The following is a 20,896-nucleotide window of genomic DNA, read 5'->3' as shown; positions in this document are numbered from 1 at the left end:
GAGCCAGGGCTTCTGTCAAGCTGTTCTTTATTTCAGGGAGAGGGCGGGGGAGGGGCTCAGTCCTTTTTGGCAGCAGCTTTCCTCATGGCGGCCAGTACGTTGCTCAGCTCCTCCCGCTTCCTCTTGGCGCGGATGTGCGTCCCCACCTGCCAGGAACGAGGCCGCCATCAGCCCGGCCCCGACTCCCATCCTACCCCGCCCCTCGGCCGGCAGCGCCCACCTACCCTTTTCTTGATAAACTTGAGGGCCCGTTTGTCCTTGGAGACCTTCAGTAACTCCATGGCGCGCCGCTCGTATGGGGCAAAGCCACACACCTCCCGAATCATGTCCCGCACGAACTTGGTGTGTTTGGTCAGACGCTGGGGGGGGGAAGGGGCGGCCGTCAGGGTAGGGGGGATCCCTGCATTCTAGTTAAGCAGCTTCTCCCGCGCTGCCGCGATTCCCCTGGCTACTTCCTCCCCTGTGTGGGTAGCTGTGAGAACCAAAGTACCAACTCCTAGCGCTTTTCACCGCGCCCGGAGCAGCTCCCATCCTCCCTAAGTCCCAGTCTCCGCAACACTGGCAGGACGCACCTGGAGTCTGGGCTGCCTGCTAAATAAAGGAGCCCAATACACTGACACACCTGAAATCCCTCAACCTCGGGTCAGCTCCATGAGCGAACTCCTACTCCTGCGTCAGAACCCCAAATCCGCTGCCCCGCGCCGCTCTCAAGGTGCTCCCTCTGCCCCAGCGTGGATTGCACGGTCAGGGAAAACCCAGATGGGTGTCCGCCTTCGAGCCCCAGGCAGGAAGTCCCACTCCCCCACCCCATCTCCTCCATTCAAGCCCCCCTTAGTTCTGCGCCCGAATGCGCGTTCTTTCAGGTCGAGAGCCTTTGCCCAAACCATGCCCTCCGCCCTCCAAGAAACCCCCAACAACCTCCGCGCGGCCCCCGCACTCACCCCGCGGCGGCGGCTGTGCCTGGGCTTGCTCACATTCTTGGTCACTTTGTGGCCCTTGTTGAGGCCCACGGCCATAGGGTAGCGCAGAGCCATGGCTGCGGACAGCGACGAGAAGGGGCGGAGGTGAGTACCGCCTCGGTTCCCGAGGCCCAGGGCCCCGCGTCCCGGCTCCTTCAGCCTCGCTCGCCACAACCAACCATCCTCCAACCTGCACAGAGGACCCGGGAGTCCGGATGGCGGCGGATCCCGGCAGTGCGGGAACCCACTTACCTGCTGCTCTCCAGAGGCGGCCACGGCGGAAGGGCTGGCGCCGCGCGGAACTCTGGGATATCTACTCGGCTCAGGAGGCGCAGGCCAGAGAGGCAAGAACGGCACGCGCTCCCCCTGGCGGCTGGAGTCTTCCCCCGCGGTTGCGCTGAGCATGCGCGACCGAGCTCCCTGAGCATGCGCGTTTACTCCTGCGAGCCCGAGAGCTGGAGTCGGACCCAGTGGGGGTGGCTATGGCTGCGCTCCTCCCTCTGCCTGTGAAATGAGTTCGAATCCCAACTCCGCCGATTTCGGGCCGACCCTGCATCGACATCACTTCCCAGAATTTCTTCACTTGCAGAACGAGAATAATAATACCAAACTGTGTGAACTGTTAAAACGCCCATTAGGCCGGGCGCGGTGGCTCACGCCTGTAATCTCAGCACTTTGGGAGGCCGAGGCATGTGGATCACAAGGTCAGGAGCTCGAGACCAGCCTAATACGGTGAAACCCCGTCTCTACTAAAAATACAAAAAATTAGCCAGGCGTGCTGGCAGGCACCTGTAGTCCCAGCTACTCGGGAGGCTGAGGCAGGAGAATGGCGTGAACCCAGGAGGCAGAGCTTGCAGTGAGCTGAGATCGTGCCACTGCACTCCACCCTGGGCAACAGAGCGAAACTCCGTTTAAAAAAAAAAAAAAGCCCATTAACGAGGGTATTGGTTTTGTTATCAATTGGTCAAGCTCTAAACTAGGTCTGAATACAGCAACGCGTAATAGTGCCTCTTGGGGACATCTGATGTAATTTAGGTGGTGTAGGGACGGGACGCTAAATAACTGAATCGGGTGGCAAAAACACACAAGTTTCCAGTTTTTCTCCTTTAATGCTACTAATATACGAGAGAGTCTCAATTTAGGGCTGCTCTAATTGGGGTTAGCGCTTTCATGTTTTTTCCAGACAGGGTCTTGCTCTGTCGCCCAGGCTAGAGTGCACTGCTGTAATCATAGCTTATTGCAGCCTTGACTTCCAGGGCTCAAGTGATCCTCCTGCCTTAGCCTCCTTAGCTGGGACCACAGGCGCATGCCACCACGCCTGGCTAATTTTTTAATTAAAATATTTGTTTATGGCCGGGTGCAGTGGCTGACACCTGTAATCCCAGCACTTTGAGAGGCCGAGACAGGGGGATCACCTAAGGCTAGGAGTTCGAGACTAGCCTGGCCGACATGGTAAAACCCCTTCTCTACTAAAAATACAAAAAGTCAGGCGTGGTGACCCACACCTGTAATCTGAACTATTCGGGAGGCTGAGGCACAAGAATCGCTTGAACCCCGGAGGCAGGGGTTGCAGTGAGCCCAGATCGCACCACTGCGCTCCAGCCTGGGCGACAGAGTGAGACTCCGTCAAATAAATAAATAAATAAATAAATAAATAAATAAATAAATAAAGACAGGGTTTCACCATTTTGGCCAGGCTGGTCTCAAACTCCTGACCTCAAGTGATCTGCCCACCTTGACCTCCCAAAGTGCTAGGATTATAGGCGTGAGCCACCGCTCCTGGCCCTCTCAGCCTCCATTTCCCCAGCTGTGAAATGGGACTGAGAGTCAAGGCCTCTGACACACACACCCCCTCCCGCTGCCCGCCGGCTGCTAGCAAATTGGAATTACCAAGGAATTTGAACAACAGATATGCAAGAGAAGAAGAGTTTTTATTCTCAAACAGGAGGCTGGGTCCAGCTCAGAACACACTCTTTCCCTCCTCCTCCAGCTCAGACCCTGCCACCAGTCAGACGAACAGTGTAGACGCCCCTGCAGGTGTGAAGAGTACCAGAGACCCCAGCTAGGGGAAGCTGGCAGGAGTTGGGGGGGTTCCTCCCAGATGGAATGAATGGAAAGAATAAATCAGGGACTTAGAGGCGCAGGCAGGAGATGGAGAGGGGTCCATGGGTGGCTCAAGGGTGGCGTGACCTCTCTCAGCCTCAGTTTCCTCATCTGCAAAATGGAAGCAGTCACGTCATCAATCATGGCCAAACAGGTGAGGCCTTGCAAGTCCCCGACAAAGGCACCTAACACGGGGCACCTGCACCTCTGAAGCTGTGACTGGTTCCAGGTGCCCGTCGTTTTTCTGGGTTTTGCTTTTCTGTCTTGATGACTTCATCTTGGGCTATGGCCACCCTCTCAGGGGTGTCTCTGTGAGTGTTCTGGCTCCAGGGACAGTTGGAGGGAGGAACATTGCCGTCTGGGACTGGAGGGGCACCCCCCGGTGCTCAGGCTGCAGCCGCGGCCGTGACGTTGAGCTCCTGGCGGATAAACCAGGCCCGCGGGCGCGGCAGCCAGCGCCGGAGCAAGCACAGCAGGTGGAAACGCCACGGGTAGAAGACGCCGGCCGCGCGCGTGGCGCCGCCGCGGATTACGGCCAGGGCTGCCTTGGGCCCCGGGGCCGCCTTGACCCTCGTGACTCCCCTGGGGACGGGAGGGCACGGTGGGGACTGCGGCTGGGGCTGGGCCATGGCCCCCAGCCCAGCCCCCAGCTTGTCCGGGCCTCACCTGACTGCCTCGGCGGCGGAGGCGCGATCTCGGAGGCCCAGGACGCACATGGTGATGGCCACGTTCACGTCCTGCACGTCCAGCTCCCGCCGCAGGGAGCCGAAGAAGCCGTCCAGCGCAAACTTGGCCGCCGAGTAGGGAGTGGAGAACGACGTGGGCACGCGGCCTGGGGGCGCGGACGGCAGCGGCTGAGTGGCTCCCCCTCGTCCGGGAAGCCTTCCCAGACCCTCCAGGCTCACCCGCATCGAGTTCCCCACTCCCCGTCCCGCAGAGCCGGGGCCGGGTGCACGCACCGAGCAGCGAGGACACCACCACCAGGGAGCCTTTGCTGTCCGTCAGGCTGGGCAGCGCCCGCGACGTCAGTTGCACGTAGCTCAGAAAGTTTACCTGCAGGCGGCACTCGCGAGTCACCGGCAGAGGCGGAGCCCAGGGGCAGGGCGGGGCCAGAAACCCAGAGGGTGGGGCCAGGGCCGGGTCAGAGGCGGGGCCAGAAACCCGGAAGGCGGGCCCGAGGGCGGGGTCAAGGCCGGAGCGAGGGCTTGGGCTAGGAGGGGCGTGGCCAGGGCGGGACGGATGGAGAGCCCGCCCGGGAGAAGGCAGAACCCGGACCGCGAAGGCAACGGACCACCGGTCCCTGAGATAGAGGGGCGGGCCGGGGCCGGGGCCGCGGAGGAGCGGAGCACCTGCATGAGCCAGCGCGTTGTCTGGGGGCTGCGGGCTCGCGTGCCGGCCGGGGCGCCGCCGATGTGGTTCAGCACGAGGTAGTCCAGCCCGCCTGGCCCAGAAACGCCGGTCAGCCCCGGAGGCCCCTCCCCAAGGACACGATCAAACCCCGCCCCCGAGCTTAGCTCCACCCAGAGGGCTGGTCCAGTGAGCTCCGCCCCAGGTAACTCCCACTACGATCAAAGACACCCAGCCTTGGCCTTACTCCCTGGATCTAGCAAGGTTTCGTTCCCATTCAATGAGGCCCCGTTCAGAGCTCTTCCCCTAGACGCAATGAGACTCCACCCCGACCACGCCCCCAGTCCTCATACGTCTCCGCCCTGTGACACCTATTACTGTGACCACACCCACAGCCCAATTCTGGTCCTGTCCCTAAGACCTAGGCCACGGTCCAGGACTCCAGGCTTCAGGCCCAGCCCCTCACCCAGCTTGTCCAGCGCAAACTGCACCACGCTCTCGGGCGCCTCAGGGGAGGCCATGTCCGCCGCGATGTAGAAGACCTTGGGGGCGCCCAGCTTCCGGCAGTTCCCTACCACCTGGGGGGGGGCCAGAGCTGCCCGTGGGCCTCTCCTCTACAGCAGCGCTTCCCCCTCCACCGCACCTGCTGGCCATAGGGAGGCCCCCGCCTGAAAACCCCTCCCCTACTCTGAGCCTCGGGCCCCATTCAACGTCATTCCCAAAAATTTACCACTGCTTGGGGGGCGCAAAGTGGAGGCCCGCGGGCCAGAATACTGGCCAATTTGGTGGTTAGTCAATCACCAACATCTAAAACAGGACATTTCACCTACAATTTCCAGATTGCTAGCTTCTCTTGAAATATTGAAAGGTTTTTGCCCAAGAGCCATACCCTTCCTCGAAGTAGCAATGAGCTGCTTGTTGCTAAGAAGTGCCCACCCTTCCCTTCGCGTTTAAGAACCCTGGCTATCAGCACAGGCTTGGACACTCAATACTCTCATTTGTTAAGAAACACTGCGCCTTCTAGTCACCGTCTCACTGCACTGGCACAACATCCTAATCCACGAGAAGGTGGGTTTTTTTGTTTGTTTGAGACAGAGTCTCACTTTGTTGCCCAGGCTGGAGTGCAGTAGTGCGATCTCAGCTCACTGCAACCTCTGCCTCTGGGGTTCAAGTGATTCTCCTGACTCAGCCTCCCACATAGCTGGGACTACATGCTCACGCCACCATGCCCTGCTAATTTTTTTTTTTTTTTTTTTTTTTTTTTTAGACGGAGTATCGCTCTGTCACCCAGGCTGGAGGGTGGTGGCGCGATCTCAGCTCACTGCAACTTCCACCTACCGGGTTCCAGCAATTCTCCTGCCTCAGCCTCCGCAGTAGCTGGGATTACAGGTGCCTGCCACCACGCCGGCTAATTTTTTATTTTTTATTTTTTATTTTTTTGTATTCTTAGTAGAGACAGGGTTTCACCATGTTGGCCAGACTGCTTTTGAACTCCTGACCTCAAGTGATCCGTCCACCTTGGCCTCCCAAAGTGCTAGGATTACAGGCGTGAGCCACCATGCCCGGCTTAATTTTTGTCTTTTTAGTAGAGACCAGGTTTCGCCATGTTGGCCAGGCTGGTCTTGAACTCCTGACCTCAGGTGATCCACTTGTCTCGGCCTCCCAAAGTGCTGACTACAAGCGTGAGCCACCATGCCTGGCCAGAAAGTGGTTTTATTGTCCCCGTTTTGCAAATGAGGAAACTGAGAGGCTCAGAGAGGTTAGGCGCCTTGCCCAAGGTCACACGGGAAGCCTGGATCATTGCAGGGATTCAAACCCAGTCTCTCTTCCCTCCCCCCACGAGCACCCCCACCATTCATCTAGACATGGGGTGGCTCACCTTCTGCAGGAGAGCCTCAGTGTGGGCAGTGAGCACCAGGTGGGAGCCCAGACGCGCGTAGTGATAGGCCAGCTCCTCACCAACACCAGCGTTGGCCCCTGTCAGCAGCACTCGCGCTCCCTGGAGGCTGGCTGGCCATAGCCGGGGTGGTCACTCTGGGACAGGACAGCTGGCCCGGTTTCTCCCTCCCTCAACCCCAGGTGCTCACCTGGGTCGAAGTTGTCATCCCAATAATAGGCAAAGAACAGGGCCCCCAGCCCTGTGAGGAGAAGCACCTTCATGATCCTCTGTGGGCCTGCAGAGGGACAGGGGACAGAGGTGGCCGGCACAGGCCTGGCCCACAGCCACCCGTGTTTGGTGGGTGTTTGGTGATGCCACCGCCTTGGATCCACACCTTCCTATCCACCTCCACAGCCACCACCTGTCCAGGCCACCAAGGTGGCTCCATGAACCACCACACCTGCACCCTCCCCCTCCACCCTTCTCAGCCCTCTCCATCCACACACCTCGCCCTTCCTGGACTGAAAATCCTTCCTGTTCCAGTTAGAATAAAAAACAGACTCCTTGGTGGCTACAAACACCCTGCGTGGACCTGTCCTCCTTGCTCACTCCGCTCCACTAAAACAGACCCTTCGCTGTTCCTTGAAACCAGCCAGTCACCAGCCTGCCTCAGGGCCTTCGCATGGGCTGTTCCTACTGCCTAGAATGCTGTTCCCGGATATGACCCAATGGCTTGCTCTCTCACTTCTTTCAAGTCTCAGTGCAAAAGTGACCTCCTTCAGCTGGATGTGGTGGGTCACGCATGGAATCCCAGCACTTTGGGAGGCTGAGGCGGGCAAATCACTTGAGATCAGGAGTTCGAGACCAGCCTGGCCAACATGGTGAAACCCCATCTCTACTAAAAATACAAAAATTAGCCGGGCGCGGTGGCAAGTGCCTGTAATCCCAGCTACTCAGGGGGCTGAGGCACACATGCCTGTAATCCCAGATACTTGGGAGGCTGAGGCAGGAGAATCGCTTGAACCTGGGAGGTGGAAGTTGCAGTGTGCCGAGATTTGCCATTGCACTCCAGCCTGGGCAACAAGAGCGAAACTCCGTATCAAAAAAAAAAAAAAAAAAAAAGTGACCTCCTTCAAGCGAGGGCCTTTTTTTTTTTTTTAATTTTAATTTTAATTTTAATTTTATTTTTGAGGCAGAGTCTCACTCTGTTGCCCAGGCTGGAGTGCAGTGGTGTGACCATAGCTCACTGCAGCCTGGACCTCTTGGGCTCAAGCAATCCTCTTGCCTCAGCCAACGGAGCAGCTGGGACTACAGGTGGGTGCACCAGCATGCCCAACTAATCATCGTATTTTTTGTAGGGATGGGGTCTCACTATGTTGCCCAGGCTGATTTCGAACTCCTGGGCTCAAGTGATCCTCCTGCCTCAGCCTCCCAAAGTGCTGGGATTACAGGTGTGAGCCACCGTGCCCAGCCCAAGGATCATTTGTTACTCGTTCCACCATCCTTCTCTCCATGTAGACCATCAGCTCCATAAGGGCAGGAAGGAAATGGAAATCTTCTATTTTGTTCACTACTGGGTCTTCAGGGCCCAAAACTGTGCCAGGTACACAGTAGGTGCTCAATAGGTACCAGATTGATCATGGAGTGATATGAGGTACGTGGGAGGCGAGAGGTGAGGAAGCCAATAGACAGCTCGCTCTCTGGAGACACCCAGAAGGAGTTTGACACGTGGGGCTGGGTTGGAGACAGAGGTGCCTGCGTCATCCAGATGAAGATATGATTTCAGCTGTGGGAGCTGATTCACTAACTCCAGGGAGAAGGTGAAAGGGAGAAACAGTCCAGGTTTTTTTTTTTTTTTTTTTTTTTGAGACTGAGTTTCACTCTTGTTGCCCAGGCTGGGATTACACTTTGTAATCCCAGCATTTTGGGAGGCCAAGGTGGGCGGATCACTTGAGGTTGGGAGTTCCAGACCAGCCTGACCAACATGGAGAAACTCGGTCTCTACTAAAAATACTAAATTAGCCGGGCATGGTGGCACATGCCTGTGATCCCAGCCAATGGAGCAGCTAGGACTACAGGTGGGTGCATCAGCACGCCCAACTAATCATCGTATTTTTTGTAGAGATGGGGTCTCCTGCTGAGGCAGGAGAATTGCTTGAACCCAGGGAGGCGGAGGTTGCAGTGAGCTGAGATCGCCCCACTGCATTCCAGCCTGGGCAACAGAGTGAGACTCTGTCTTAAAAAAAAAAAAAAAAAAAAAAGTCAATGGGACAAGGGGAAGGGGACTTCCAGAACCAGGAAGCTGAGACAGACCAGATGGAGGGGATCATGGAGGAGTCCCTAAATCTCCCATCTGTAGGTCCAGCCCTAGGTTCTTTGCTTCTGCTGTCCTCTGGGTGTCTCCTCTTGACAACCTCCGGGTCCCTTAGAACCAGCAGGACCCAATCCAGGCTCAGCATGTCACCCCATACCTGCTTCTCTTCCCAGCTCACCGTCACAGAAATAGCCCCACTGTCCCCTGTCCCTAAATGGGAGACCCAGGTATTGTCCTCACCTCCTTTTATCCTTTCACCCCCATGAGCTCATGGTTTTCAGATCTTATCAGTTCTCCCTCTCCAGTCTCTCCCCAGCTGTCCCTTCCTCTCTCTCTCCAGGACTCCCAGATTGTCACCTCCCTCCTAGACCCTACCCCGGGCCTGACCACCCCCATCTTTCCTTTGACCTCCCTTCCATCTCCCATTTGGTCTGCCCCACCTCCACACTGGCTTCCCCATGTCCGCACTCATTCCCTCCCTGCCTCTTCTGTCAATGCAGCCAAAGGCGTCTGTGTCAAAAGCAACATGGCCATGGCCCTTCCTGCTCCAAACTCTCTCAGGGGTCCCCACTGCAACTGATGGAAACCAGGCTCCTCACTGCACCCCATGAGGCCCTGCAGGAATAGCCCCTGACTACCCGTCTATCCTCCTCTCCCACGGCCCCATCTATGAATCGTTCAGTTCTCAAAATAATGAACTCCTCACCTTCCCCAGACACACCAGGCATGCCCACAGGAAGAAACGAGCTTCCACCTTTTCGCCTTCCAGGGACAGCCCATGAAGCCTCTCTGCTCATCCCTCTTTCCACCCCCAGCTCTACACTGACTGCAGCAACCCGGCAGGGGGAAGTGGGACCAGATGGACAGACAGGTGGACGGATGGGTTGGATGGATGAATGGATGGATGGACAGATGCATGTATGGATGCATAGATAGAAGGAGGGATGGGTGGATGGATGGATGACGGACGGACAGATGTATGGGTGGATAGAGGGATGAGTGGATGGATGTATGAATGGATAAATGGGGGGAACACATAAATGGATGGAAGGATGGATGTATGGACGGACGGATGCATGGATGTATGGACGGATGGATGAGTGGATGGCCAGATAAATCGATGGATGGGTGGACAGATGGATGAGTGGAAGGATGGGGGGAGCAGATGGATGAACGGATGGGTGAGTGGATGGGCGGACAGATGGATGAACGCATGGGTGGATGGATGGGGAGTCAGATGGATGAACGGAAGTGTGGATGGATAGATGGAAGGATGGATGGGTGGATGGCCAGATGGATAGACGGGTGGGGGGCAGATGGATGGATGGAAGGATGGACGTATGGACGGATGGATGGGCAGATGAACGGTTGAAGCAGCCCGGCCGAAATGCGGGAGAAATGGAGGGGAGTCTCTGCACAACGCATTGGCCCCTTCTTGACCTCAGCGGGCCTTATCTTCCCCTCTGAACAAAGCGGGCGTGTGACCCTCTGCACACCCCTAAACAGTGCACTCACCCACTCAGGCCTCAGTTTCCCCCCACTGTCCAGCGGGGGTGGAGTCCCGGCCTGGGAGCCACGCGAACGCCCCCACGGTCCTCTCTTCTCGGCCGCCTCCTGCCGGGTCCCCGACCGCACCCCCTCCGGTAGCGCACGGGTCACGTGACTCGAAGCCCACCTCCTCCCGGGGAGGGGCCGGGCCTCGGGGACCCAGCGCCGGAGCGTCGCCGGGCAACAGTCCCCGCCTGGTCTCCACCTGCCAGCAGGGGCCCGGCCCCGCCCCCTGGGCGGACGCCCCGCCTCCGAATCGATCACGTGAGGGGGCCGCCGCTCTCGAACAATCCCGCCCTCTCGTTGCCGTGACAACCGCCTTCTGGGCACACTCTTCCTAAGTCCGGGCCCTTGGTCCCCCGCGCGGGCGCGGGTGGATCTCTCGGGCTCTGACTTCTTTTCGGGTCACCTTCAGGCTTCAGCCAGGCACCTGACGCCTCTTTCCCCTCACGGTGCCAGAGCAGGCCCGGGCCGGGCCGAACTACATTTCCCAGGAGGCTCCGCGGCCAGGTGCAAACAGCGCCGTACTGACTACATTTCCCAGACAGCCTTGCGGCGGCCCGGGCCTTAAAGCGTCCATTTCCCAGCGGCCCTCCGCTGCGAGACCGCAGCCCTTCTGTGGAGTCTCAGAGCCGCAAGACACTACGACTCCCAGGGGACCTTGCGTCGGGCAAGAAAGACTACACCTCCCAGAGGCCTCTGCGGCGCCGAGACAGGAAGCGGCGGGCGAGTCGAGTGTCCTTGCGCGTGGATCCGAGCGACCATGGTGGCCCGGGTGTGGTCGCTGATGAGGTGCGTGGGGGCGCCGGAGGAGACCCGAGTCCCCGAAAAAGTCCCTTTTTGTGGGCATCCCTGTCTCCAGTCTGGTCCCGATCTGCTCTTCTCTTCCCGTAGAGTCACTTCCCCTTCGTCCCCCGCCTATGGGCCAGATAGGGAAACTGAGGCTTCAGCGGGGTGGGGCTTCCCGAGGTCGCCAATCCCCTCCCTCCTGCTTCCCAGCGAGTCCTTGGCGTTCCGTTCGCGGTGTCAGCCTCCGCCTCCGAGCCTCAGGTGTCTTTTCTGTGAAGTGGGAATGCCAGTGAATCCTGCCGCTGGCGTGGATGAGAAGTGAATGCGTGCTCGGAGCTGCGAGTGACAGCGGGCAGGAGGCGCCCAGGGACACTTGGTTTCTCCAGGGCTAGAAGGCTTCTAGAAGGTCAAGATCTTACGTCTTCACTGTCCCTGCTTACTGTGGGACTTTGAGTGACCCACTCTCCCCCTCTGGGTTTCAGTTTATCAGTTAAAGTGGCGTCCAGCCGCCCTGCCTTGCACGTTGTAAAACGAGTGCTGTATATAATAGAGGTCTGGGTCGACGGTGCTACAGGGTCGACGGTGCTACACTACAGAGTGTCACCCTGTGGACGGTGAGCCCTCAGGAGGGTCTCACTCTCCCCATGGGCCTTGGCCCCTGAGGGTGGCGGTCAGTGTCCGCTGAGCTTCTGCTCCTCCCGTCCCTGCCCGCAGGTTCCTCATCAAGGGAAGTGTGGCTGGGGGTGCCGTCTACCTGGTGTACGACCAGGAGCTGCTGGGGCCCAGCGACAAGAGCCAGGCAGCCCTACAGAAGGCTGGGGAGGTGGTGCCCCCCGCCATGTACCAGTTCAGCCAGTACGTGTGTCAGCAGACAGGCCTGCAGATACCCCAGGTACTACGAGCTGGGAGCGAGGCCAGGGCTTGGCAGGTGGTCAGCTCTGAGGGGTCCCTCCAGCCCTGCACGATGTTGTCCTCCATATTGATGCTGGCCTGATTCTCCGGCCTGTCCTCCTCCCTCCGCCTCTGGGGATGGGCTGCTGAGCCTTTTCACCAGTTCTTTCTGCCCATCTCTTTTCCCAGCTCCCAGCCCCTCCAAAGATTTACTTTCCCATCCGTGACTCTTGGAATGCAGGTAAGGCACCCAGTTTCTTTGCTTGGAGGGAGACACCCCACTCTAGCCCCTCTCCCCACTTCCTGGCCATTCCTTTCTGTCCATACCCCTTCCTGCCCGACACGTGTCTCTTAGGGATCTAAAAGGGAAAGGAGGCGGAGCACAGTGGCTCACGCCTGTAATCCCAGCACTTTGGGAGGCTGAGGTGGGCGGATCATCTGAAGTCAGGAGTTCCAGACCAGCCTGGGCAACATGGTGAAACCCCATCTCTACTAAAAATACAAAAATTAACCGTGCGTGGTGGTGCGCGCCTGTAATCCCAGCTGCTACTTGAGAGGCTGAGGCAGGAGAATTGCTTGAACCCAGGAGGCAGAGGTTGCAGTGAGCCGAGGTTGCACCACTGCACTCCAGCCTGGGAGACAGGGTGAGACTCCCTCTCAAAAAAATAAAATACAAAAATTAGCCTGGTATGGTGGCGCACTTGTAGTCCCAGCTACTTAGGAGGCTGAGGCAGGAGAATCGCTTGAACCCAGGAGGCGAAGGTTGCAGTGAGCCGAGATTGCACCACTGCACTCCAGCCTGGGAGACAAGAGTGAGACTCCTTCCCTGCCCCCCCACCCCCCCACCCCCACCGCCCAAAACAAACTCTAGAGTTTCCCAGGGGTTGGAGGCTGGGTGAGGCTGGGAGGGGAGCATCACCAGTGGCCGTCCCTTTCCCACAGGCATCATGACGGTGATGTCAGCTCTGTCGGTGGCCCCCTCCAAGGCCCGCGAGTACTCCAAGGAGGGCTGGGAGTATGTGAAGGCGCGCACCAAGTAGCGAGTCAGCAGGGGCCGCCTGCCCCGGCCAGAATGGGCAGGGCTGCCACTGACCTGAAGACTCTGGACTGGGACCCCACTCCGAGGGCAGCTCCCGGCCTTGCCGGCCCAATAAAGGACTTCAGAAGTGTTCCCTGACCTGTGTGCTGGCCCCAGGGGGCACAGGGTCGGCCTGGTGGTGCCCAGAGCACCGAAGCCTGGGCTTCTGGCTCCTGATGGCTTGTCAGGGCTTGACCTTGACCACAGGCCATAGCTCTCCCCTTTGCCGTCTGCTCTGGTGCAGGGAGTCAGAGGTCAGAGCGGCTGCTCCCGGTGCTTCACAGGCTGTGCTCTAGGGCCGGGAAAGTGCTTTGGCCAAGCCTGGGTTGTGGAGGGTCTTGGTTTTGGAGGGCTGAGACCAGCATAGGGCAGTGGAAGAGCTAGAGTGGACAGAAGTGGGGTCTGCTTCCCTGCGGGACACAGGGCAGGAGCCCCCAGGGCCACTGGTTCCCGCCCTCCTCAGCTCCTGTCCGCAGTCCTGTCCCAGCCCTTCCTTGGCCGGACTCCACCCTCATTCCACCCTCTCCCAGACAACACTAGCGGGGGAATCCTGGCCATTGAAGGAAATCCAGGTGTTTGTTGCCATTCAGAGGGTCTCCCGGACATCCCCTCTTCCCTGGGACGCCTTCCCTGACACCCCTGCCGCACGCTGGCTAGGCTACCTGGCAGCCTGCACGGGTCCCCCGCATCAGGCATGAGCCCTGGGAGGCTCCCAGCACCCAGCCACAGAGGGCGGCCCACAGGTTTGGTGATGGCAAGAGGCCTGTGCCCAGAAACCAGTCTGGCGGCTCCAGACAGATGGGGGTGGTGGGGGGCTGGGGTGGGGCCAGAGTCCTCCGTAGGATGCTGCCCTGGGAGCAGGGAGCAGGCGGGTGATGCTCACCGAGCTGGAACATGGTCCCCGTTCCCAAGAGTTCAGGAGTTTATGTTGCTTGGTGTAGGGGACTGAGCTCAGGAGGGGACAGCTGTTACAGAGGAGAGGAGCAGAGACTAGAGGCTGGGGCATCTTCCCTGCTATTCCACTCAGAGAGGAGAAGCCACTGGCCTGAGCAGGGCGTAGGAGGGGTGTGGCTGGGAGCAGCAGTCTAGTCTGGTGGAAGGGGAGTCCACAGGGCCTGCCCATCCCATTCCCCCCAGGAGCGTGGTCCCGGGGCAGGTCCCTGACATCTGCTGTGCCACTGTCCTTACTGGGCCTTAGCAGTGGTGGGGGCAGGTCTAGGGTGAGGGAGGGATGAGCAGGGCAGGGGAGCATCCCTGACCCTCGGTGCTGCAGGAGGAAGCCGGTGCTCGCCGGAGCACCCACACACCCACTGTCCCCTGACACCATCCACCAAGCCCTTCCCAAAGGTCCAGGAAGGAGCAGACTTCAGGCCCATTTCACAGATGAAGAAACTTGCACAGACAGACAGTTCTGTCTGCCCAGCCTGTCCAGAGCCCAGGCTGTTCACCACAAACCCTCGCGGGGGATGCAGAATTTCCAGTCGCCTTGCACCCAGGCACCCAGCCCCAGCCCCAGCCTGTGAGGACAGGAGGGGTTTGCACTCAGTGCTGTGATGCCATGGCTGGGCCAGGGGGCGTCGGCCCGCTCCAGGAGGCCTCTGCAGCCTCACACCTGTTACCATCACTGTTAGAAGGACTGGATGAGGCCAGTGAGCAGCTGCCTTCTGGCCCCTCCCCTCCATCCAGGCGGCCGGGTCCTGCAGCTCCACGAATGTGGCTTAGTTCTTCCCTGGGGTCACAGGCTTTATCCCATGAGTCAGTCCTCGCCCATCCACTGGCACCTGTGTGCAAGAACGTGCCTGGGGTCAGCGGAGTTGGGGGGCCATGGAAGCGGAGCTCCAGAGAGCAGAGGTGGCTGAGGCAGGTCTAGGGGTGACTTTGGGAAGGCGGGAAGGGGCTGGGGAAACACCTGATCACACCTACAGCCAAGACCACAGAGCAAGGCAAGGCTGGCATATGGCACAGTGCCATTTGACAGCTGGGGTCACTCGATAGCTGGAAGCAGGACGGGCTAGGAACGGAGTCCAGGGAAAGCTAGCCTGTCGCGATGTGGGCTGGGCAGAGCTAGAAGAGAGAGCAGGCGGAGTCCATAGGCGGAGGCCAGCTGGGGCTGGGGCGTGGGGGACACCGAGTGGCTGTCATCAGTGGCTGCCCTTCCTTTCAGCTGTCACCACAGCTGGCCATGGTCCCGCTCCAGCCTTGAGCGCATCTTGCCCGGCCCTGGCCTGGAGTGAGTGCTAACTCGCCATCCCAAGGAGTGGTGGGTGCAGCAGAAATGGAGGTAATTAGCTGGGTGTGGTGGCCTGTGCCTGTAGCCCCGGCTGAGGCAGGAGGATCACTGGGACATTGAGTCTGCAGTGAGCCATGACTCCACCACCGCACTCCAGCCTGGGTGACACAGTGAGACCCTGTCTCTTAATAATAATAATAATAATAAAGCCAAGGTAACCAGGAGCAACGTGAGCCCTGAGGGTCCCCAACCCTGGCTGGGGGGATGCTGGGCTCAGGGTCTCTGTGGTACCAGCCCAGAGCATGTTCAGCCCACCTTTGGCCCCATCCATCCGGTGCCATGTGGGCCAGCGGCAGCCTGGCTTCTTCCTGTGTGGGATGAGGGCTGAGCAGCCAGTTTTAATTAAATCTGAAAGGACAAGGTGACAACCGAAGCAGCTGACAGCCACGCGTCTTCTCATCTAACATGGTCCTGGAAATGAGTTTGCTGTCAGTAGAGATGTAGGATTTTTCTTCTCAGACACTTTGCAAGCCAGGGATCTCCAGCCAGCGACGCCTAGCCTGGGCCTCACCTAGCCATGCTGGCACGCCTCAGTTGCCTGTGTTATAGCTTGTACCGGCGCTCCATGGTTCCCGAGCTATTGTACTGCGCCCAAGAAGAATGAGGATACGCTGGACAATGAAGGCTGAGGAGGGAGGAGAAGAATTTTATTGAGTGACTGAACAGCTTTCAGCAGAGGGAGGATACGGGGGGGTGGTTCTCTCCTCCTCGTGTAGCTGGGTCCAGGACATTTTATGGGCTCAGAATAGGGGAGGGCAGGCCATAGATAGTATTGGAAAGGGCAACATTCGATTGGTTAAAAGGCATTGTTCAGAAAGATTCAACCAGGAAAGGGTGGGCAAACAGGAACGGAAGTGGGTAGTGGGTTTCCTCTGGGTGGGTTTCCTCCAGGACCAGCAGTCTGGTCTTTCAGCTTTCGGGCTATTTTTGGCTTGAAGGTGGGGTTTCACTGGGACCTGTCCCTATCTGCCTAGACACTTGGCTGTCTCCTGTCACTTTCAGTAGTGATCCCAGTGAACTTGGACTTGAGAGCTGCCTTATGCCTTGGTAGAATTCGGTTTTTGGAGCTGAAGGGAGAGGGAATGCAGTTCTGCGATGGCGCCCTTCATCCCGCAATCCTAAGAGCAGCTCAGTAGCCTCATTTTACAGGTCAGCAAACGGAGGCTCAGAAAACTGCAAGAACTTACCTGGAGGCAGGCGACGACGGTAGAGGCAACAGTGGAAGCCCTGGGCTCTGACCCCTCTGCTGGCCTCTGGCGGCACTGAGGCCACCGGAGGGCTGGTGTCCTTCATCCCCAGGGGTGGTCTCTGGAAGAAGAAAGAGGCAGGCCAAGGGGAGGGGTGGTTTCCTTGAGGCTGAGGCTGAGGCTGGGAGAGAACTTCCAGGCCTCAACCCCCACACCAGCTCTGCATTCCAGGGGCACCAGGTCCCTGCACAGCCTGCCTCACCTCACCTTGCAGGAGAGTAAGACCCTCCCGTCCTCATCCTGGCAGACTCCTCTCCTACACGCTGGGTCACCATGCCCCTGTTCTGAGGCAGAGTTCAGCACCTTTTCTTCGCCTTGGGCACCACAGTTTGCTTTTGTGTGACTTAGCTCAACAGGATGCAGGCTCCCTGAGGGAAGGGACCATGTGTTAATAGTAGGCGTGTTCCCAAAACCGCAGCATAGAGCCTGGGGTATAGAAGATGATTAGTAAGCATGGGCTGGGCGCGGTGGCTCATGCCTGTAATCCCAGCACTTTGAGAGGCCGAGACGGGTGGATCACCTGAGGTCAGGAGTTCCAGACCAGCCTGGCCAACATGGCAGAACCCCGTCGCTACTAAAAATATATAAAAATTAGCCGGGCATGATGGCACACGCCTGTAGTTCCAGCTACTGGGGAGGCTGAAGCAGGAGAATCACTTGAGGCGGAGGTTGCAGTGAGCCGAGATTGCGCCACTGCACTCCAGCCTGGGTGACAGAGTAAGACTTTGTCTCAAAACTAAATAATACTACTAATAAGAAGAGGCTGGGCGCAGTGGCTCACGCCTGTAATCCCAGCACTTTGGGAGGCCGAGGCAGGTGGATCACAAGGTCAGGAGATCGAGACCATCCTGGCTAACATGGTGAAACCCCGTCTCTACTAAAAATATGTAAAAGCCAGGCGTGGTGGCAGGCACCTGTAGTCCCAGCTACTCGGGAGGGTGAGGTGGGAGAATGTCATGAACCCAGGAGGTGGAGGATGCAGTGAGCCGAGATCGTGCCACTGCACTCCCGCCTGGGCGACAGTGTGAGACTCTGTCTCAAAAAAAAAAAAAAAAAAAAAGAAAAAAATAATAATAAAAAGAAGATGATTAGTAAGCATGGATGAATTAATGGATGAGTATAGTCAATGGCTTGACGGATTAAGGAGTGGATGGGATGAGTGGTTAGATGGGTAGATGCATGCATGGGTGAGTGGGTAGATGGATGATGGGGTAGATGGGTGGGTAGGTGGATTGGGTGGATAGGTGGATGGATGGATGGATGGATGGATGACTGGGTGGGTGGATGAATGGATGGATAGATAGGTGGATGAATGGGGTAGATGGATGGGGTGGGTGAGTGGAAGGATGGATGGATGGATGGATGACTGGGTGGGTGGATGAATGGATGGATAGATAGGTGGATGAATGGGGTAGATGGATGGGGTGGGTGAGTGGAAGGATGGATGGATGGATGGATGACTGGGTGGGTGGATGAATGGTTGGATAGATAGGTGGATGAATGGGGTAGATGGATGGGGTGGGTGAGTGGAAGGATGGATGGATGGATGGGTATGTGGATGGATGGATGGATGGATGGGTGGGTGGTTGGATGATTGGGTGGATGGATGGATAGGTATGCATGGGTTAGATGGAGGATGGATGGATGGGTGGGTGGATGGGTGGGTGGGTGGATAGATGGATGGGTAGGTGGGTAGGTGGATGGACGATGGGTGGTTGGGTGGGTGGATGGTTAGGTAGGTAGATGGATGAATGGGTTAGATGAAGGATGGATGGATGGGGGGGTGGGTAGGTGGGTGGATGTATGGGTGGGTGGGTTGATGGATGGGTGGGTGGGTAGGTAGGTGGGTGGATATTGGATGGGTGGGTGGGTTGGTGGATGGATGGGTGGGTGGATAGATGGGTTGATGGATGGGTGGGTGGGCAGATGGGTGGATGGAGGGTGGGTGGTGGGTGGGTGGGTAGATGAGTGGATGGATGGATGGGTGGGTGGGTGGATAGACGGATGGGTGAATGCATTGGTGGATGGATGTATGAGGACTGGTTTGTCTACTCCACTTACCCACAAAGCACTGGTCCGTCTTGGTTCAGAGAGTCTTGCCAGCGAAGGCCTGCTGTTGGGGAGAACCTGGCATTGTTGGGCTGGCTGCCACTAGAGGCATGGCCAACAATGAAGACGTTTCCCTGGCTGAGGTGCAGGCCGAAGTGGACACTCATGTGCGTTGCCGTGCTGAAACCAAGGGCAAGGTCTGTCCCTCTGGGACCTGGGCTTCAGCTGCTTCCTGGAGACATGTGTAAGGATGGGGACCAGATTTGGAGGGAAAAGGCTCCTCTTACTGTATAGAACAACCTCAAGAGACCACCAAGTAGCCCATGACCAGAGACTTTTCACTCCCAGAGTGTTAAAAATACATGGTGCTGTCCCCTGTGGCCATTCCCCTCTTCCCCCAAAGCTTTCTGGCAGTTTCTCCCACAAGCTTGCTCCTGTTGGCCTCAGAGCCTTCAGTGTGTTCCCCCAGCCAGGAAACACCTCCATTCCTTCCGTGGCCAGGGCAACCTGTACCATCAAGCTGCACTTCTTTTTATTGAGACAGAGTCTTGCGCTTCTCCCCCAGGCTGGAGTGCAATGGCGTGATCTTGGCTCACGGCAACCTCCACCTCCTGGGTTCAAGCGATTCTCCTGCCTCAGCCTCCCGAGTATCTGGGATTACAGGTGCGGGCCACCACTCCTGGCTAATTTTTGTATTTTTAGTAGAGATGGGGTTTTACCATGTTGGCCAGGCTGGTCTCAACCTCCTGACCTCAAGTGATCTGCCTGCTTCAGCCTCCTAAAGTGCTGGGATTACAGATGTGAGCCACCACACCTGGCCTTTATTTTTTCGAGATGAAGTTTTGCTCTGTTGCCCAGGCTGGAGTGCAGTGGCATGATCTCGGCTCACTGCAACCTCCGCTTCCCGGGTTCAAGCGATTCTCCTGCCTCAGCCTCCTGAGTAGCTGGGATTACAGGTGCCCACCACTGTGCCTGGCTAATTTTTTCTATTTTTAGTAGAAGCGGGGTTTCACCATATTGGCCAGGGTGGTCTCGAACTCCTGACCTTGTGATCCGCCTGCCTTGGCCTCCCAAAGTGCTGGGATTACAGGTGTGAGCCACTGTGCCTGGCCTAAGCTGCACTTCATAAGCTCACCACATGCATGTGTGCCCGCCTTGAGGGCAGGCACTGATTGGGTCTGTTGTGTGAACACATCTGGTCAGTGCCAGGGACCCTGCTTGAGAGGGGGGCTGTGGAAATGGGAGTTGAATGAATGGGTGGTTCAAAGCTTGGATCTTTTCCACTGCCAGTTGATTGTCCTCACTCGTCAGTTCACCCTGCTAGGCATCAGTTTTCCTGTCTGCAAAATGGGGTTGTACAGCCTCCCGGGGTTATATTGAAGATGGTGGGGAGGAGCAGGTACAGCTCAGTGCCTGGCTGACAGCAGGGCCGAATCCCCGTCCTTCCCTGTGTAGCAGGACAGCAAGGGTGCTACCTGCGCGTTAGAAGTAGAACGTCCCATGCAAATGACTCAAGACTGTGGCCAGGGAGAAGCACTCCGAGGCATCTCTCCTGCCGAGGAGACTGGGCTGCCTGCATTGCCTCGTTCCTGGAATCCTAGCACGTTGGGAGGCCAAGGCAGGCGGATTGCTTGAGCCCGGGAATTCAAGACCAGCCTGGGCATGATGAAACCCCATCTCTACAAAAGATACAAAACTTAGCGGGTGTGGTGTCACCCACCTGTAGTCCCAGCTACTGGGCAGGCTGAGGTGGCAGGATTGCTTGAGCCCAGGAAATGGAGACTGCAGTGAGCTATGATTGCACCACTGCACTCCAACCTGGGTGACAGAAGGAGACTGTCTCACACACACACAAAACTTGTAGCAATTTGTTACAGCGGCCCTAGAGAACTCCATAACTGCCATCGATTCTGATTTCGTAGGTCCATGTAGGTGATGCAGTTAGGGTTTAGAATCATTGCTGTGGGCATTTTGTTCTTACAGGTACGGTGTCCAATCTGTGCCCTTAGTTTTCTCTTCTGTTAACTGGGGCTGATAATGACACCTGGGAGGAATGTATGAGGCCATGTAAAGCAGAGTTAAAAGGGAGTCTGGGCCGGACACAGTGGCTCACGCCTGTAATCCCAGCACTTTGGGAGGCCGAGGCAGGAGGATCACGAGGTCAGGAGATCGAGACCATCCTGGCTAATATGGTGAAACCCCATCTCTACTAAAAATACAAAAAATTAGCTGGGTGTGGTAGTGGGAGCCTGTAATCCCAGCTACTCAGGAGGCTGAGGCAGGAGAATGGCGTGAACCCAGGAGGTGGAGCTTGCAGTGAGCTGAGATCGCGCCCCTGCACTCCAGCCTGGGCAACAGAGCGAGACTCCGTCTCAAAAAAAAAAAAAAGAAAGAAAAAAAAA

At 57.6% G+C, this 20,896-nt stretch overlaps 3 protein-coding genes across 17 annotated transcripts; 1 reads left to right on the top strand and 2 right to left on the bottom strand.

Annotated features, from left to right (window-relative positions):
• Positions 1–10: 10 nt before the first annotated feature.
• On the bottom strand, positions 11–1,531 carry RPL36 (ribosomal protein L36). The gene is made up of 4 exons (XM_054463246.1): positions 1,212–1,531; positions 942–1,036; positions 225–359; positions 11–146 (listed from the first exon to the last, which is right to left on the bottom strand). Exons 2-4 carry the CDS (start codon positions 1,032–1,034, stop codon positions 57–59), a joined length of 318 nt encoding a protein of 105 aa, XP_054319221.1. The 5' UTR covers positions 1,035–1,036; positions 1,212–1,531; the 3' UTR covers positions 11–56.
• Positions 1,532–2,871: 1,340 nt separating this feature from the next.
• On the bottom strand, positions 2,872–10,375 carry HSD11B1L (hydroxysteroid 11-beta dehydrogenase 1 like). 15 transcript variants are annotated; one of them, XR_010124967.1, is made up of 9 exons: positions 10,118–10,243; positions 6,497–6,583; positions 6,289–6,419; positions 4,876–4,987; positions 4,412–4,503; positions 4,022–4,115; positions 3,729–3,894; positions 3,268–3,644; positions 2,872–3,173 (listed from the first exon to the last, which is right to left on the bottom strand). XR_010124967.1 is itself a non-coding variant. In XM_054463229.2 (8 exons), the coding sequence occupies exons 2-8, from the start codon at positions 6,567–6,569 to the stop codon at positions 3,449–3,451; spliced, it is 864 nt and encodes a 287-aa protein (XP_054319204.2). In that variant the 5' UTR covers positions 6,570–6,583; positions 10,118–10,375; the 3' UTR covers positions 2,872–3,448. The 15 variants fall into 15 exon arrangements, 14 of the variants coding, with proteins under 14 accessions (XP_054319204.2, XP_054319203.2, XP_063514070.1 ...); XM_054463229.2 differs by having other exon boundaries at positions 2,872–3,644; positions 10,118–10,375; XM_054463228.2 differs by having other exon boundaries at positions 2,872–3,644; positions 6,497–6,621; positions 10,118–10,241.
• MICOS13 (mitochondrial contact site and cristae organizing system subunit 13) lies at positions 10,295–12,999 on the top strand. The gene is made up of 4 exons (XM_054463240.2): positions 10,295–10,942; positions 11,654–11,831; positions 12,020–12,071; positions 12,773–12,999. Exons 1-4 carry the CDS (start codon positions 10,914–10,916, stop codon positions 12,868–12,870), a joined length of 357 nt encoding a protein of 118 aa, XP_054319215.1. The 5' UTR covers positions 10,295–10,913; the 3' UTR covers positions 12,871–12,999.
• The last annotated feature ends 7,897 nt before the right edge of the window (positions 13,000–20,896 follow it).

The sequence above is a fragment of the Pongo pygmaeus genome, chromosome 20 (genome assembly GCF_028885625.2).
Source record: "Pongo pygmaeus isolate AG05252 chromosome 20, NHGRI_mPonPyg2-v2.0_pri, whole genome shotgun sequence".
NCBI lineage: Eukaryota > Metazoa > Chordata > Mammalia > Primates > Hominidae > Pongo > Pongo pygmaeus.
This window is presented reverse-complemented; position numbering and strand designations above follow the sequence as displayed.